General features: G+C 47.6%; 1 protein-coding gene across 10 annotated transcripts in view; it reads right to left on the reverse strand.

Moving 5' to 3' along the window:
* The window catches only part of FGFR2 (fibroblast growth factor receptor 2), a 136211-nt gene that overhangs the window by 36383 nt on the left and 85369 nt on the right, over positions 1-14459 (reverse strand). For all 10 annotated transcript variants that reach the window (XM_064488494.1, XM_064488496.1, XM_031461878.2 and 7 more), the window contains one exon: positions 478-668. In XM_064488494.1, the coding sequence (XP_064344564.1) occupies positions 478-668 (191 nt within the window). The remainder of the gene's footprint in view (positions 1-477; positions 669-14459) is intronic.

A 14459-nucleotide genomic window follows, 5' to 3' on the forward strand; every position in this document is an offset into this window, starting at 1 on the left:
TTAAAAGGAAAATCTACATGGTTTCCCAAAAGTGGCCACTAAAATTTGATCCTAACGTCATACTGAGAGAAAACAACGTCAGTGTAACAATAAACGCTGGTACAGCGCCTGGAGTTTACAAAGTTCCTTCCAGCTACCCCATCTCATTTACTCTGTACAACGCCCTGTAGGGAGATATTACCATAATCCCCACTTTTATAGATGTGCAGCTAAGCCTAAACGTCTCATCTAAGATCTCAGGGCCGATAAATAGCTCAACCACTCTGACTCCAGCTTTCGTAGTCCTCCCACTCCCCCCACCTCCCTTCTGAGATTTTATTAGCAAGCCTAACGATCTGCTAATTCCCAAATACACGCTGTACTGAACAAACAAGAGAACCATCTTCTCTCGGACTCAACAGGAAATCAAAGAACCTGTGGCCAAACCCCTCGAGGAGACTCCAGTTGTGGGGATCTCTGGATTCAGAAAGTCCTCACCTTCAGAACCTTGAGGTAGGGCAGCCCATCCGGCCCGTATTTACTGCCGTTCTTTTCCACGTGTTTGATCCACTGGATGTGGGGCTGGGCATCACTGTACACCTTGCAGACAAACTCCACATCACCTCCAACCACGGTGGAGGCGTTCGCTGGCAGTCCGGCTTGGAGGATGGGCCGGTGCGGGGATCGTTCTGGTGGAGAGAGGAAAGAAAGCGGGAGCGGGGAGGGGAGAGGGAGAAACGAACAAATAAGTTGTGTTGTCCAGAAGGCTGTTCGTGAACTCAAGCCAAAAAGGCCTCGAGTCTGCTGGCTGACTCCTTTGAAATAACACCACGGCCCAATGCATCACAAAAACGACTTCAAAGGAGATGGCTGGAGCACGACCCTTGTAAAAAGAATACTTATTTAGAAAACTGAGAAAAGAACTTAGTACATCTCAAGTCGTTGGTTGTCCATGGCTACCTAGTGAACAAGGGCAAAGATTTTATTTTTACAATCTAAAAGACAAATGGTGGTGGAAAGGGTGCCTCTTCCCTTACTGTACTTGGGATAATACTGGAAACTCACACTGACTGTAAGCGTAACATCCCAGGTAAGTGACAAGACTCAAAGGTCACCATGAGTTCCAAAATGGCTCCTTAGGGCAGTATCTCCTGATATATTTTTTTTTCCTAATAATTTTTGGGGGGTGGGGTGGGGTTAGGTTTATTTGTTTATTTATTTATTTAATGGAGGTACTAGGGATTGAACCCAGGGTCTTGTGTGTGCTAAGCGCTCACTCTACCGCTGAACTATACCCTCCCCCCACCCCCGCCAAACATTTCTAAGATGCTCCGGTCAGACTTCCATCCCCGTTTTGTTTTAAAAAGAAAATAAACTAAAAACTAAAGCCCAAAGTTATGAACAGATCAACTGAACAACACAACTGGTTTCATCTCTTTGCTGTGGAATTTATGCTGTGAGTTCATTCCCTGTCCAATATCTCCATCTGTCTCCTTGATAAGCATTCAGTTTAACTGTGCGCCAAATGCTAAACACACAAGCAGACATTCCTCGGCTTATTCAGATGTGGCACTGAAAGAGACGTAAAGCAACACGGGTCCCCAAATCCTGGCAGTGTCTTAGACTGTGTCAAAGGAGGCCCCACAGAGGGTAGGCTGGCAATTACTTCCCACCCTCACTTGTCTGCCTCCCTCTCTAGCGGAGTCTCCAGTTCAGAAGTGGTCTCTGCAGAAACCCTGTAGAGGCGACCCCATCAAGGCGCTTGAACAACTACACACCAGGCATCTCAAGAATCAAGTAACAGACCAGCCTGCCATGTGACCTTGTCCGCAAAGGCACCGTAATCACAGACAGGAACCTTCCTACACCGTCAAAAGTCACACACCCAATTATCCAACGATTCACAAATGTCAGCCCATCCCCCCACACCTATAGGTTCCAGCCATCCTCCCTGTCTCCTTCCCCACACTGTGGGTACCACTGCCTTTAACCTCCAGCCTAAAAAGTCTCCAAGGGAAATGAGGAGACCCAAGTGGCCCAACACACCCACGGATGTCTCTATGCTACACCTGAGTATCCCTGTGCGCTGGGCTGGAAACAGCAAGTGAGAATGATAGATATCTAAGCTTTTCTATATTTGGGCTTTCAGAATAAAGTGTCATTGAGCGGAATTTTTTGGACAAGAGCCAGACCATGTGCAAATTGATTTTACTGCTTAAGCCTGTCGCTAGTATTTAAAAGCGAAAGAAAAGAGAAAGAAAAGAAGAGAGTGCTAGCCGTTACTCCTAGCACATTTCATTCCAGAATCTCGCATTACGCCACAGACACCTACATTTTCACATTAAAAAGAGAAGGATTTCAGAGCCCCAAAGAAGTCATTCATTTGCCCCAATATCACCCACAGTGGCTAAGCAAAGAGCACAGAAGCCGAGGCTCCTACTCTTTGTGGGCAGAAAATCTCAACGCTGGGATACTTTCAAGCATCACTAGAAACACTCACTCCTTGGCTGATACACCATCCCAGCGATGGGCCACTGCGAGCCTCCGCGTCAGGCCTGCCAGCCAGCTGGAAGCCACAGGGACCTGCTGGCAGCTGGCAGCGATGAAGTTCTGATTTCACCCCGGCGAGCTTCATCCACATGAGAAGAACTAAGTTAAGTCCACACACACTCTCCTCCCCACCAGGCCTCCTCCCAAGAGACTTAACAGCCCAAGGGGGAGCTGTCATCCGGGCTGGATACTGCCAGCCAAGCTCACAAAAGATGCTCCTTTGTACCTCTCAAATATTGAAGTAGTTTACTCCTTCCCACAGAGGAGTGAATTTTCGGTATGAGTTCATTCTCTGGCTCAGCTTTCCAGTCTTGCGTGCGTGTGTTTGCGTGTTCAAAGATAAATATTTACAGTGGACCTAAATATTTATTCTTAGAAACAAAAGTACTATAAAAATCTTAAATGTCATAAGCCAGATCAACTGAATTTCAAACCGAGTTCTCTTTCCCATAAATTGTTTCACAAGCAAACAATGTGCATGTAATACCAAATAATGACGCTGCGAACAATGGATGCTTTCACATGGCTCGACAGCTCTGGCCCGTGCCAGCCTTCAGCAGAGAGAGCCTCGTCACTGGGGCAACACTGGCAGGGCCCACTGTGGAGCTGCATCTTGTTTCACTTGTGGTCAGCGTGCTGCTGCGCTCCAGTTATTAAGTTATTCCATCGCTATCTGGGCTATTTTCACACACACACATACAAAACCAAAAAACACAAAATACCTCTGCAATGGTTTCATATTATTACATTTGCAAATTACAGCGTACCCAATGTTACCACGTACAGTCTTGAGTTCATCCTTCCAAATTTTCTCACCTTATACAAAATAAGCTCTTAATCACGCCCCGGCTCCCCCTCGGCCCTTTCTCACTTTGGGTACAAAAACTGCAAGCTGGATCGCTCTGTAATCGAAACCTTACACCGTCTTCCAAAACTTATTACAGCTGCCTTCAGCATGAAATGAAACCTTAAGAGAATGTTATTTAAAATGTTTTTAAAAAGTCAGGAGGCCTCATGTTTCGTTTCTCCACATCAGGCTTTGATTTCCTTTGCAACCTTATTCTCTGCCCTTAAACAAGTCGGAGAACGAGGCCTGAAACATCTTGGAAGAGGTCCCGGGATGCCCGCATCTGCCGAGTGCGGCCCCCCTTGCCTGCCTTCCATCCTTCAGCGATCACTCTTCCCTCGGTGTCCATCAGACCCTTAAGAACAGGGATCATTAGTGAGGGGATGACAGCACGTGGACTCCTGTTCTAACTTCTGAAAAACTGGGGTGAAAGCAGGGTGCGATGGCAGCCAGGAGAGCAGGCGGGACGGCAGCTCCCAGGACCGGGCAGCCCCTCCATGGCCCGGGCCAGCGGGCACTTAGGAAGCACTGCAGAGACAGAGCAGCAACCGTGGGCACGAAGACCCTCCAACCTCCAGCGTGCTCTCCTCCGCCCTGGGCACCCTGAACCCCATGGGTCTGCAGCTTTTAGGGCAGCAAGCTGATATAAAAAGAAATCAGTCGATGAATTAGCTCCAGATGAGAGACTAAAACCCAGAGCTGGCCCTTCTCTTGTTCTTGTTCTTCTACGTGATAACAAAAGTTCCATCCTGTCTACCAGGAAGGATTTGGTTTTAGGCAAGCGTCTCTTAACGGCACGTTTAAGTCTCAGATAGTGTACAAAGCAGGTTTCTCTCTTTACAGGATGAGGGAAAGAAATATACAGAAAACAGAAAAGCTGACAAGCACCTGGCCTCTGTGTTTTTTACTGAAATGTTTAAAATGATACATTCTGAGTTCAGCAGGTTGCAGATGTATTGTTCATGGACCCACAAGAGGATGAGAACTTTTAAAACGGAGATTCGAAGCTCCCTGTGTGAGCTCGGAATTAATACAGGATGGAAGGCAGTCCAGGGTGTGCGGCTGCTGCCGATGGGACAGTTGGCTGCTCTGCTGGAATGAGGATCCACCAAATCAGTGTGTAGTAAACACAGGCTGGAGTGCTTTAAAAAATATATTCTCTCCCCCGCGTTCTCTCTCTCACTCCCTTTTGTCAAGTGCTCCAAATGAGTCCACTTTACTGAACCAAGCAGAAGGCCCAGCTGCTGAGAGTCTTAATGCCAAGACGGCCCCTCCAGTCCTGCTCTGAAGCTGGGAGCCACGACCAGGGCGGCAGGAAGAAAACAGTCTGCTTCATTCCAAGGGGTAATTATTGAGAAAGAAAGAGAGCGAAAATACCTGAGTGACAAAGAATAAATCTTTGTTAATTGACCATTTGAAACTTTATAACATGCCAGTCCTCCTCTGGACATAATAATATGTTTGCTCATAAGAGATCTACAACTTCTGCTCTGATGTAGCAAAGGCCATAAAAAAAAGTCCACCGGCCGGGGAGGCCTCACGTCTGCGAGCTCAGTAAATACGCATCCTGGTGATCAGAAGGAGAACCAGGTTCTTAAATTACACCTATAAATTAATCAAGCCCAGAGTTGCCGGCTTCCCAGCCCACACTGGTCTTCTAAGTATTTCTCCCCAAAGTACAGCAGCGTTGGCCACAAAGAACCATTTCAAAGCCGCGCTTTCCAGCAGCAAAATGCCAAGAGACTCAAATCCCGTTGAGTGCCCAGGACTGATCTGGGAACAGCAAGGCTCCTGCTCTCAGGCACCCATTCATTTCAGGAACATGAAGAATCTTGCCTGCCCCATCTTTAAATTAAAATCCGAATTTAATTACCCTTCCTCTAAAATGGCAGTTTCTTAGCAACTCCAAGGGGCTGAATAAGGAAAAAACATTCTGCGATTGGGAGGACAAGTGAAAACAACGGAGAATTCTTGTTTCCAAAGCCCAGCCTCGCTTGTTTTTCTCAAGAGTAGGCGGTGGTAGCTTTTGTTGTATGAAAACGCACTAAACCAGTTAGCATGAGGCATGGTTATTAAGGGAGCTGATCAAAGCCCTCTGAAGTTTGAGGAGCCCCAGAACTTGCTAAAGACCTCACACTAATTACAATTAGTAGAATGAGTTCATTGCCTTGTCAAGACTCTGCCTAATGCTCTCCAACGGACAGGCTACATCGAGCTGGGTTCTGAGCTTTGTTCTCCCTAAGCTTTCTCCAGCCTCTTGAGTTTGGCACAAAAGGAGGTCCCAACCAAAACTGATGTGGAGGAGAAGGTACAGTTAGGATATTGGATGAGAAGGAGCACCACCCCCTCAGACAGAGTCACAGTGTCTGTATCCAGGAGTTTGCTTGTCATCTAGAACAGACGAGTGGCCTGAGGATGCTGGGTACCTGGAATTACTGTTTTTTTTTTAAAGGAAAAATGCATTTTGGTAGAAGGTGGCTGGTTTGCTGCCGTCTCTCTGTCCCGTGTTTAGCCTCATTTTCCCACTGCTTGGACATCTGACCCTGGAAAGTCTTGCAGAATTGGGCTGGGGATCCAGCTTCCTCCAAAACACACACGTTTCTCTGCAGAAAGAGCAAAGTCAGGGGAGCAAGCTGGTTTGGGAAAAGCCAAAATGTCTTCTCTCCAGCACCGAAGTTCCTCAGTGACCTAGGGAGGCTGCCCCACGTGAAACGCTAGAAGCAAAACACCACTAATTCTTTTCTGCTTGCTCGACGAGGTGGAGAAGCTGAGTGAAGTGCTGGCTGAGGCTGCACGGCCGGGAAGGACGAAAGCAGGCGGAGGCACAGTGCCTTCCCTAATTAATGTCATAGACGGTATTATTTGGCTGGGAGTTGAGTGGCTTCTACCAGCTGGGTGTCAATTTAGGTCTTCTTGGGCAAATTACAGGAGCAGGGCTGTGTGTTATTTACACCCCAAGTGTTTACGATACCCTGATCTCTGTGCCTTCAAAAAGTTAAGCCAGAACTGAAGACTCTTGGGCGACCACAAAGTTTGGCCAATTTTTGGTTCCAAAAATGCCTTTCCTTTTATTAAAAGGAGACATGGCTTTGGAAGGACGAGAAAGTCCTGGGATGGAGAGCGGTGATGGTTGCACAACACTGTGTATGTACTTAATGCCGCTGAACTGGATATTCAAAAATGGTTAAAAATGGTACATTTTATGTCGTGTATATTTTACCACAATTGAAAAGAGAGACATGGCAAAGGTGACAAGATCACAGAGTGAGTAAGATATAGTCCTAGAGTCATGGAAAAGCTGCCTTCTCAATTAGCTGAGCGTGTTTATCTTGCCCAGTTGACTAAAAGAGGGCTTTTCTCTCTTTTGACATAAAGACTCTGCACAAGGTCCTTCCCTGTATTGTGCTTGGTTTTCAAGCTGATGCAAAACTCAGACGTCAGTCTCCCCAGGCTCCCTCCTGAGGAGCTGGGGTAAACACAGCTGAGAGCAGTCACGCCGGGGAGCTCCAGCACAGAGCCTCAGCACCCCGCCACTAGCCAGAGCGGGGGCACCATCTCTCAGGAATGCAAGATGGTCAGCTGGTGTCTGCAGGGCTGGGTTCCCTTCACAGGAAGAGTACGCTGCAAACAAACGTTAAAAAAGAAAAAAGCCCAGGAATTGAACATACCCTCTTGTTACACAGGAAGAACTCTGAATTAGGATAGCTTTTCTCAAATGATTTGCAAAGCAGCTAAAAACCAAACCACTTAGGGAGTCCCCTAAGACAGCAGCACTCAGAATGAAGCTGTTTAGGGTGAAAATGGGACCATCTATCAAAAAAGATCCAGTGAGTCCACCGCTAGAAATATGTCCTAGAAAAATATCCACTCAGGTGCCCAATAGGTATGTGCAAAGCTTGTCAGTGGAGCTTCTCTTGTAACTGGAAAACAGAGGATGCACAGAGGCAAAAACCCAGCAACAGCGGGATGATTACATAAATCATACGATGTCCGTGACAGAGAGCATGCGGGCCACGAGGAAGAATGAAGCAGAGAGATACGTACAGACGTGGAAGGATGTCCACGCTAATGATGGCGACAGTTTCATCAACTTTCACCATTAAAAAGCCTTACTTCTAGAGGAAATCCAGAATAATGTATCACGCTGATTCCTCGGATGCCTTATTTTGCTCCTGGGGTGGTTCAAGTAGAAGCCAAAGCTTTCAGCCCATCTGAGCAAACAAAAAAACACCTCCCCCTTTGGTAACGAACCACAGGAGAAGTTGAACAATAAAACCTCATTTGTTTTCTCAGAGGCAAACTCAGGCCCTGAAAATAAAAGTCATTCTAGATAATTCCTTGCTATAAGCCTCATCTAAAGAGAAGCTTCAAAAGAGTCGTCCGGATCACAAAAGGTTCCCAGTCTGAATTCCACTTCTCTTCTCACTGCCCAAGGCAGACGGGCGGCCTCAGGCTGGCCTGCAACCCTCCAACTGCCCACTGATCAATGGGCGATGGTTTCACATACAGAACAGTTTTGTTTCTTTTGTCCGAAAGATAAAATTTAAAGGACTAAATCCTTCATCTTTCAGTCTCAGTCCAGAATGTATACTGAACCAAATACAATGAGGAATTAATTCCTTTTTCAAATAAAGTACAATGACCCAAAGATTCTCCCAGAACAATACCCAATGCCTGTCTTGAAAAAGAGCACTTCCATCCTGGAATGACAGGGAAGATGCCTGGGGCATCATCTGACCTGTGATTTGCCCATCTATTTGAGATGGACTGGCTTCCTACAGGCCTTGCTTGAGAGAATTCTCTAAGGGGGAGGCTCTGGGAAGAGAGAAAACATAGTTCCATCAAGATCCAGGAATCTTCATCCTTCTCTACCATCTTCTCACTGTGGCAGTTTGGGGTCTTTTGTACCATGACCTGAGGACCCTAAGAGGCCAAAGCCTGTTTCATTCAACTGATTGTCTAAAAAACACCCTCTGGCCAAGCACAGGATACTCCATAGAGAGAGGACTAACATTACAATACAATCAACAGAATCCCTGTTGAGCGCTCAGTTCTATCTTCTCCCTCCAAAGCCAGGCCATGTCCTCACCTCATCATCTCTTCTCAGAAGGAGAAACAGAAAAACTTCCCCATAGAAACAGCAACCAGAACCCTCCCCTCAGCCATCTCTTTCCCCACCTTCCACCTGTGATGACCTCACTACTGTGGAAGAGGTGTCAGAACCTCTAGACGCCACCTTCCCAATTCAAACCTGCCCTGTAAGTCAGGAGCACATCCCTGTTACAATAGGTCACTTTTGCCCTACCTTCACCTGACTGTGAAAATAAACCAAACATGAGACCTGAATGCAACTGCAGGGTGTTCCAAGGACGAATCCATAAAAGCACTCTGGAGGACGTACCATTCGGAAGGGGAAGAACTTATCAGCATTTCTATGCTCACCTTCATGAGAACTGGCATAATACATTCCAACTGGGGTCTTTCGTTAATAAAGGTGACAGTTAATTGAAGCTGTATACGTTTAGAAAGAAATTTGGAAGATTCCCTGCGTTAGAATTTGCAATCTGTTAGAAACCACAAACCCCTAAATGTAAGCAACTCAAACCATTTTTCTATTATTTCAGTTCAGCCCAGGCTTATCAAAATCTTGCTACATTCTAGTTCATTACTGGGCACTCTGAGTGCCACTGACGAATCCAAGCTCACTTGCCCCCACACTCTGACAGCAGCACCCTCCTCTCTGCCCTCTGCCCCCACCTGAATTATTTCCAGGTACGGTGAAGAGACCCTCTTCTTACAAAATGCTGTAAGTCATTAACTTGTCTGTAACACTTCTGCATCCCCTTTGCCCAACTCAATGCCAAAGATTAGACAAGAGATCAAATATTAGCCCTCTCCCAGCCACCTCAGCCAGGACCCCTGCCAGAATCTAAAGCAATCAATAAGGTTTCCTTCCTCAACTATGGGGCAGAGGGCAACTGATGGCATGCAGAGGACATGGCAAACATGCTGATAAGGCAAAGTTCTAGCATGCCCCATCCAGGCCAGTGTGTCTGCTCCAACCCTGGGAGCTGGCACCTACAGACATCACCTGCTCTTGGTGCCTGGAAGGAATAACTCCGAGCTGGTATTAGTCCTGCAGGAAAGCATTTATCTGCTAGTCAGTACATTCAGGGCTGATGCAGCCACCCACTGGCCAGCTTTCACCCCTTGGAATTCCTGTTGTGAAACAGGTATGAAGAGCTGCTCTGTAGCAACCAAAAAGCTCGTTAAACAGCAGCCACCAAAGGAGGTTGTGAAATCTCTGTCCCGAAGGAAACGAGAGGACCCACCACTCCTTTCGCCAGGGCTGGGCTGAGTGTGCGTGTCTTAGGCTAGAGCTATGAAACGAAGTGTGGGACCACCTAATGACAGGATGAGCGATCACGTGGGTACTGTTATTCAAAAGCACCGCCTGCCTACTGCATCCTCCCGATGGTGTTATGAGAAAACCATGTCATCACCCGCATCTTACAGACCAGACAACTGAGGCTCAGAAGTTCCATCACTTCCAAGGCCACAGAGTTGACAAATGATGCAAACAGAATTTGAACTGCTCCCCCATGTAATTCCCACCAGAACCTCCAGAGGTGCTACCCGGCAAGGAGCGGAGACCCTTGAGGGGTGATATGGTACATACATGGGTTAGGAAGGAAAGGAGGAACTGGCTGCTGGAGCCACAAAAGCAACAGCTGAACCTTGCTTCCTTCTCAATCCCTGTTGCAGCTCCATGGTTCCATGTCAACCGAACAAGCCCACTGAGGAAGGCACCGCTGTGCCCTATTACCTGGGCATGGCTCTTCCATCCTTTCCCAATAGAGGGGCTTTCTGCCTCCCTCCAGCCAGATTTCACGTCGAGCTGGCACGCAGAACCAGTATCAGCATAAACACCGCGTCTTAAAGTTAGAGCAAGAAATGGGAAAGAATTCGTTGGCAGCAAAATCATGAATCTGGAAAATCAAATGAGGCCTGGCCAGGGAGCTTCTAGGTCAAGATGCTTCAAGTTCAGAACCCCAAGAAGCTCTGTGGAGCCGAGGCCTGGAGAGCCCCAGGGAAATGCCCGGGAGCTACACCTCGGAAGGAAGGTGAGAGGCAGGGGTCCACTGCGCTCACAGCTCCAGCGGCACGGTATTGTCCGGCTTCGTGTTACCTGCAACAAGGCAGCGTCACACAGAGAACCCAACGCTGCGTCTGGGAGCCATGATGGGACGGAAACTAGGACAGAGGAGGGTCTTCCGTAAGGAGCAAGCGAATGGGTATTTTCCTAACTTCAAGAGCCTCAGTAATAAACCAGTTAATTAATGAACTAGACCACCATTTCTTCATTTATTTAAATGCTACTTTGTTCCAATTACTACCACCCCCCACCGCCAAAAAAAGAATGCAAAATTCACACTGGAGAAGTGTGGTGTCAGGGACTCTGACATGCCTCAGTCCCCTGCCTGTGGCTCAGGGATCACACTGGGTCCTTTGTCTTCCCAGGATGGGGCTGCCACCCAGCAGCAAACAACTGACACGACCCCTTCTCCCACCGGGGACAGGCTGCCAAATGCTCAGCGCTAGGTGTCAGCTCCACGGTCAGGCTTATCAGCCTGTGCCTGGAATAACAGACTTCTTTCCTCCCAAACACACACCTGAGGGGCAGTCAGCACCAGGATGGATTCCTTCCTGCTTTCGGGCTGAGTCCTATCATGTCCAGAGCGGAGTTACAGCGGATTTCTGTCAAGGGCCAGTGGACAGCACCATCCTGGTGCCGAGCTGTCGAGCAAGTCGGGGCTGGCGAGGGGGCCTGAGTGATCCCCACGCAGCCAGAAGGGACGCCTGGCCCCTGACAAGCTCCCAACCATCCACGGAGACACCGTCTGCCGCTTACAGCTCTGGTCTCGGGAGGACAAACTTCTGGAAAGTAGATGGGTGGGGAGAAGGCACAGCTGGCCTCCGCAGATACAGGGGTATGTATGGTCCCACTTCTGATGCACTTTACTCCCCAAAATATCCATTGCCAGGTGAAAAGCTCACAAGTTATCTGATGGTCTCTGGGAATGCAGGGCTGGACACCAGAAGGAGAAAAAGTTCCTAATTCAAGGCCAAAGAAAGGGTCTATGTGAGTAAGAAGTAGCAACTGGCCTTCTGAATACTTCCACATCTCTCTTTCTCTCCCCTCTTCTCTCTCTGTCTCACTTTTTGGGGTTTTTCGGGCAACAAAGAGCTGAACATGGAGTTCCCCTTTCTAGATGGGCTGCAGCAGCCACTGCTGGTCTACACCACAGAGTGATCCTGAAACAGAGACATCAGAGTGAGGCGCACGCAGCATTAACCTAGACTCAGCTGCGGAGTTCCTTCAAGTCCTTGGCCAGTCAGTTACCCGCCTGGATCCTGCATTTCCTCAGCTGTAAAATGGGGTGAGAGGTGGAGGTAATGAGACCAACTCCATGAACTTGAGTCCCGGGACATCCGCGATGACAGCATTAACCACAGGTGGAAACGTCAGCAGGACCAGCGAGCGGCAGCAGTTGGCTGGTTCTGTCAGTCCCAACGCAGCATCCAGCTTGTTCAATAAAACTCCCAGGTGAGTCCATGAAAGCTGTGTAAGATGTCTTCTAACTGCCACAGGAGTTTCCAGGCTTGGGGAGGAGGAAAGCAGCACCTGCCGCTGGCTGCCCGGGGACCAACTGGATGTTTTCACCTGTTAACCCAACAGACTCCTCACAGTCACTGCAGGGGGCTGAACTGTGGCCCCAGAAAAGACAAGCCCACGTCCTAACCCCTGGAGCCTGTGAACATGATCCTATTCGGAAATAAAATCTTTGTGATTAGGTTAAGGCTCTCGAGATGAGATCATCCTGGATTTAAGGTGCGCCCTAAACGCAATGACAGGTGTCCTCATAAGAGAAAGGCAGAGGGAGACTTGAGAAGACCCAGAAAGGAAGGTCACGGGAAGACAAAGCTGGAGATGGAGTGATGTGTCCACAAGCCAGGGACTGCTGACAGCCACAGAAGCCAGGGCAGAGGCGTAAACAGATTCACCCTGAGAGTCTCCAGAAGGAACCAACCCTGCGGATCCCTTGACTTCAGACTTTTGGCCCTTAGAACTGACAAGAGAATGAATTCCTATTGTTTTAAGCCATCCAGCTCACGATGATCTGTTACAGCAGCCCCTAGGAAACGGATACAACCATCCCAGGGACGAGGTACGCACCATCATTCCATGTTACTGATGAGCAATTCAAGCTCAGAGAGGCTGAGTCGTTTGTCCCAGTTTGCTGGGTCCCCAGCGTGCGGGCTGATGGACCCACTACGCTCACAACACCAGGCTGCCTTGGTCTCACGTGAGTGAGTCTCAGCGGCTTCGTTGTTTAGACACGAGGAGAGTGAAACCAAAAGTTAAGTGGCTTCTCCCAGGTTGCAGCTTCTTGGTGGCAGGGCCCCAGGCAGGATCCAGTGCTTCAACCTCATTCACTGATGAGCTAACCACTTGCCACCCCCCGGAGCCAGCTATTTTGAGAGCCCGTCTTATTATCACCACAGTTACCGAGACGTGGAGCTTCACACTCATTTTCCCTTTGCAACTAAATGGCTGAAAAGTAATGGTGTCAATTTTAATGAGGATCAAGCAAGGCTCCTAAAAGGGCTCCCATAAACAAAAGCATGTCCCTCACATACAACAATGGCTCGCTGTTTAATTCCAGAACACAAGAACGTCACTTAAATTACACGGCTTTTACATTAAAGTGCTTATGGGAATGCCTTTCCAAGGAAGAATTTCAATAAAAAGATCTCCCCCGGTTTGATGCTTCGTAATATCTGAACTCCAAGCCTGTGTATCATAGCAACAAAAATAAAACCTCGGAGAATGTGAACCAGAATGGACCTCACTTTCTCTGGGAAAGAGTCTCCGGTTTTCTGTGAAACAGAGACGTGGCTGAGAGGCTGTTATGACGCAGCGATATGTTAAACCCAGACCTGAGAGCCACTAGAAATTCGCTGTTCAAGCCTGAATCCCTTTTGTTTGACTTTGTTGAGATGTTCAGAATGACTGTCAGCCAGCCTTGTAAGTCTGCACGAGACACTCCAGCCCGACTCAATTCTTATTTTATTAGTGCTTCTCAAAGCAATTACTAGGGTTTTGAGCAAAGATTTCACACCTCCATCTTTCCTGAAAATGTCTTCTGCTCCACTGACTTTTGGCTTCTATTTATAAAGAAGGTTCAAGGCTTGGAAAATTATTGGGGTTGAGCTTTAATGGATATTCCCAACCAGCATTGTGTCATTATTGGCCCACGTTTAGCTGGGCGATCTCCCAAACTTGTGACATAATCAGGCCTTTCTCTGCATTTCTCCATACACTCTCTGCTCCCTCAACATTACACCACTGAATCATACGCTGTTTTCAACAAGACTGATTGCCAGGGGATTAACATTAGACAGCACAATTCCATTATTCAGCAGCCCGATTCAAATCCAGCCCTAAACTCTAAGAGAGATTTCAGGGCTTCGCAGAGACGAGCTGCCAAGCAAGCTCAAAGGGGAGGTGGGGCGAGGGGCTTTTGAATGTTTTACATAACAACTCAACCTAAAATCTGCTATGAGCAAGACCCCCGGCTGAAGTGGCCGAGATACGACTCCTGATTCCTGGAATGGCCCCAACCAATCTTACTGCACAATTTGTAGACCTCTGCAAAGCCATGATCCCCAAAGACTGCTGCAGCACAATTATTTTATTCCCACAATAAATTAGTTATTTTCAGAATTAAGTATTTAGAACTTTTAGCCCCAAATCTTTCTTTCCTTAAATAGAAACACTTTCATGTCAAACTCAGGATACACGAGGCCCAAAGTAAAATCCAAGTCATGTGCTCTGTGATCAATAGGCTTATGGTACGTCAATGCCAAAAGAAACGTTAACTGTTTTCTTCTCGTCTTTGAATGTTACTTCTCTTTGTGTTTGTTCTGTAAAATATCTGTACATAGTGATTCTCACTAAGAAACATTTCACAAATCTGTGAGAAAAGAGGGCTCTAAAATTTAGGTTTTTACAAGTATC

Source organism: Camelus dromedarius, chromosome 8 (assembly GCF_036321535.1).
Source record: "Camelus dromedarius isolate mCamDro1 chromosome 8, mCamDro1.pat, whole genome shotgun sequence".
In the NCBI taxonomy this organism is placed as follows: domain Eukaryota; kingdom Metazoa; phylum Chordata; class Mammalia; order Artiodactyla; family Camelidae; genus Camelus; species Camelus dromedarius.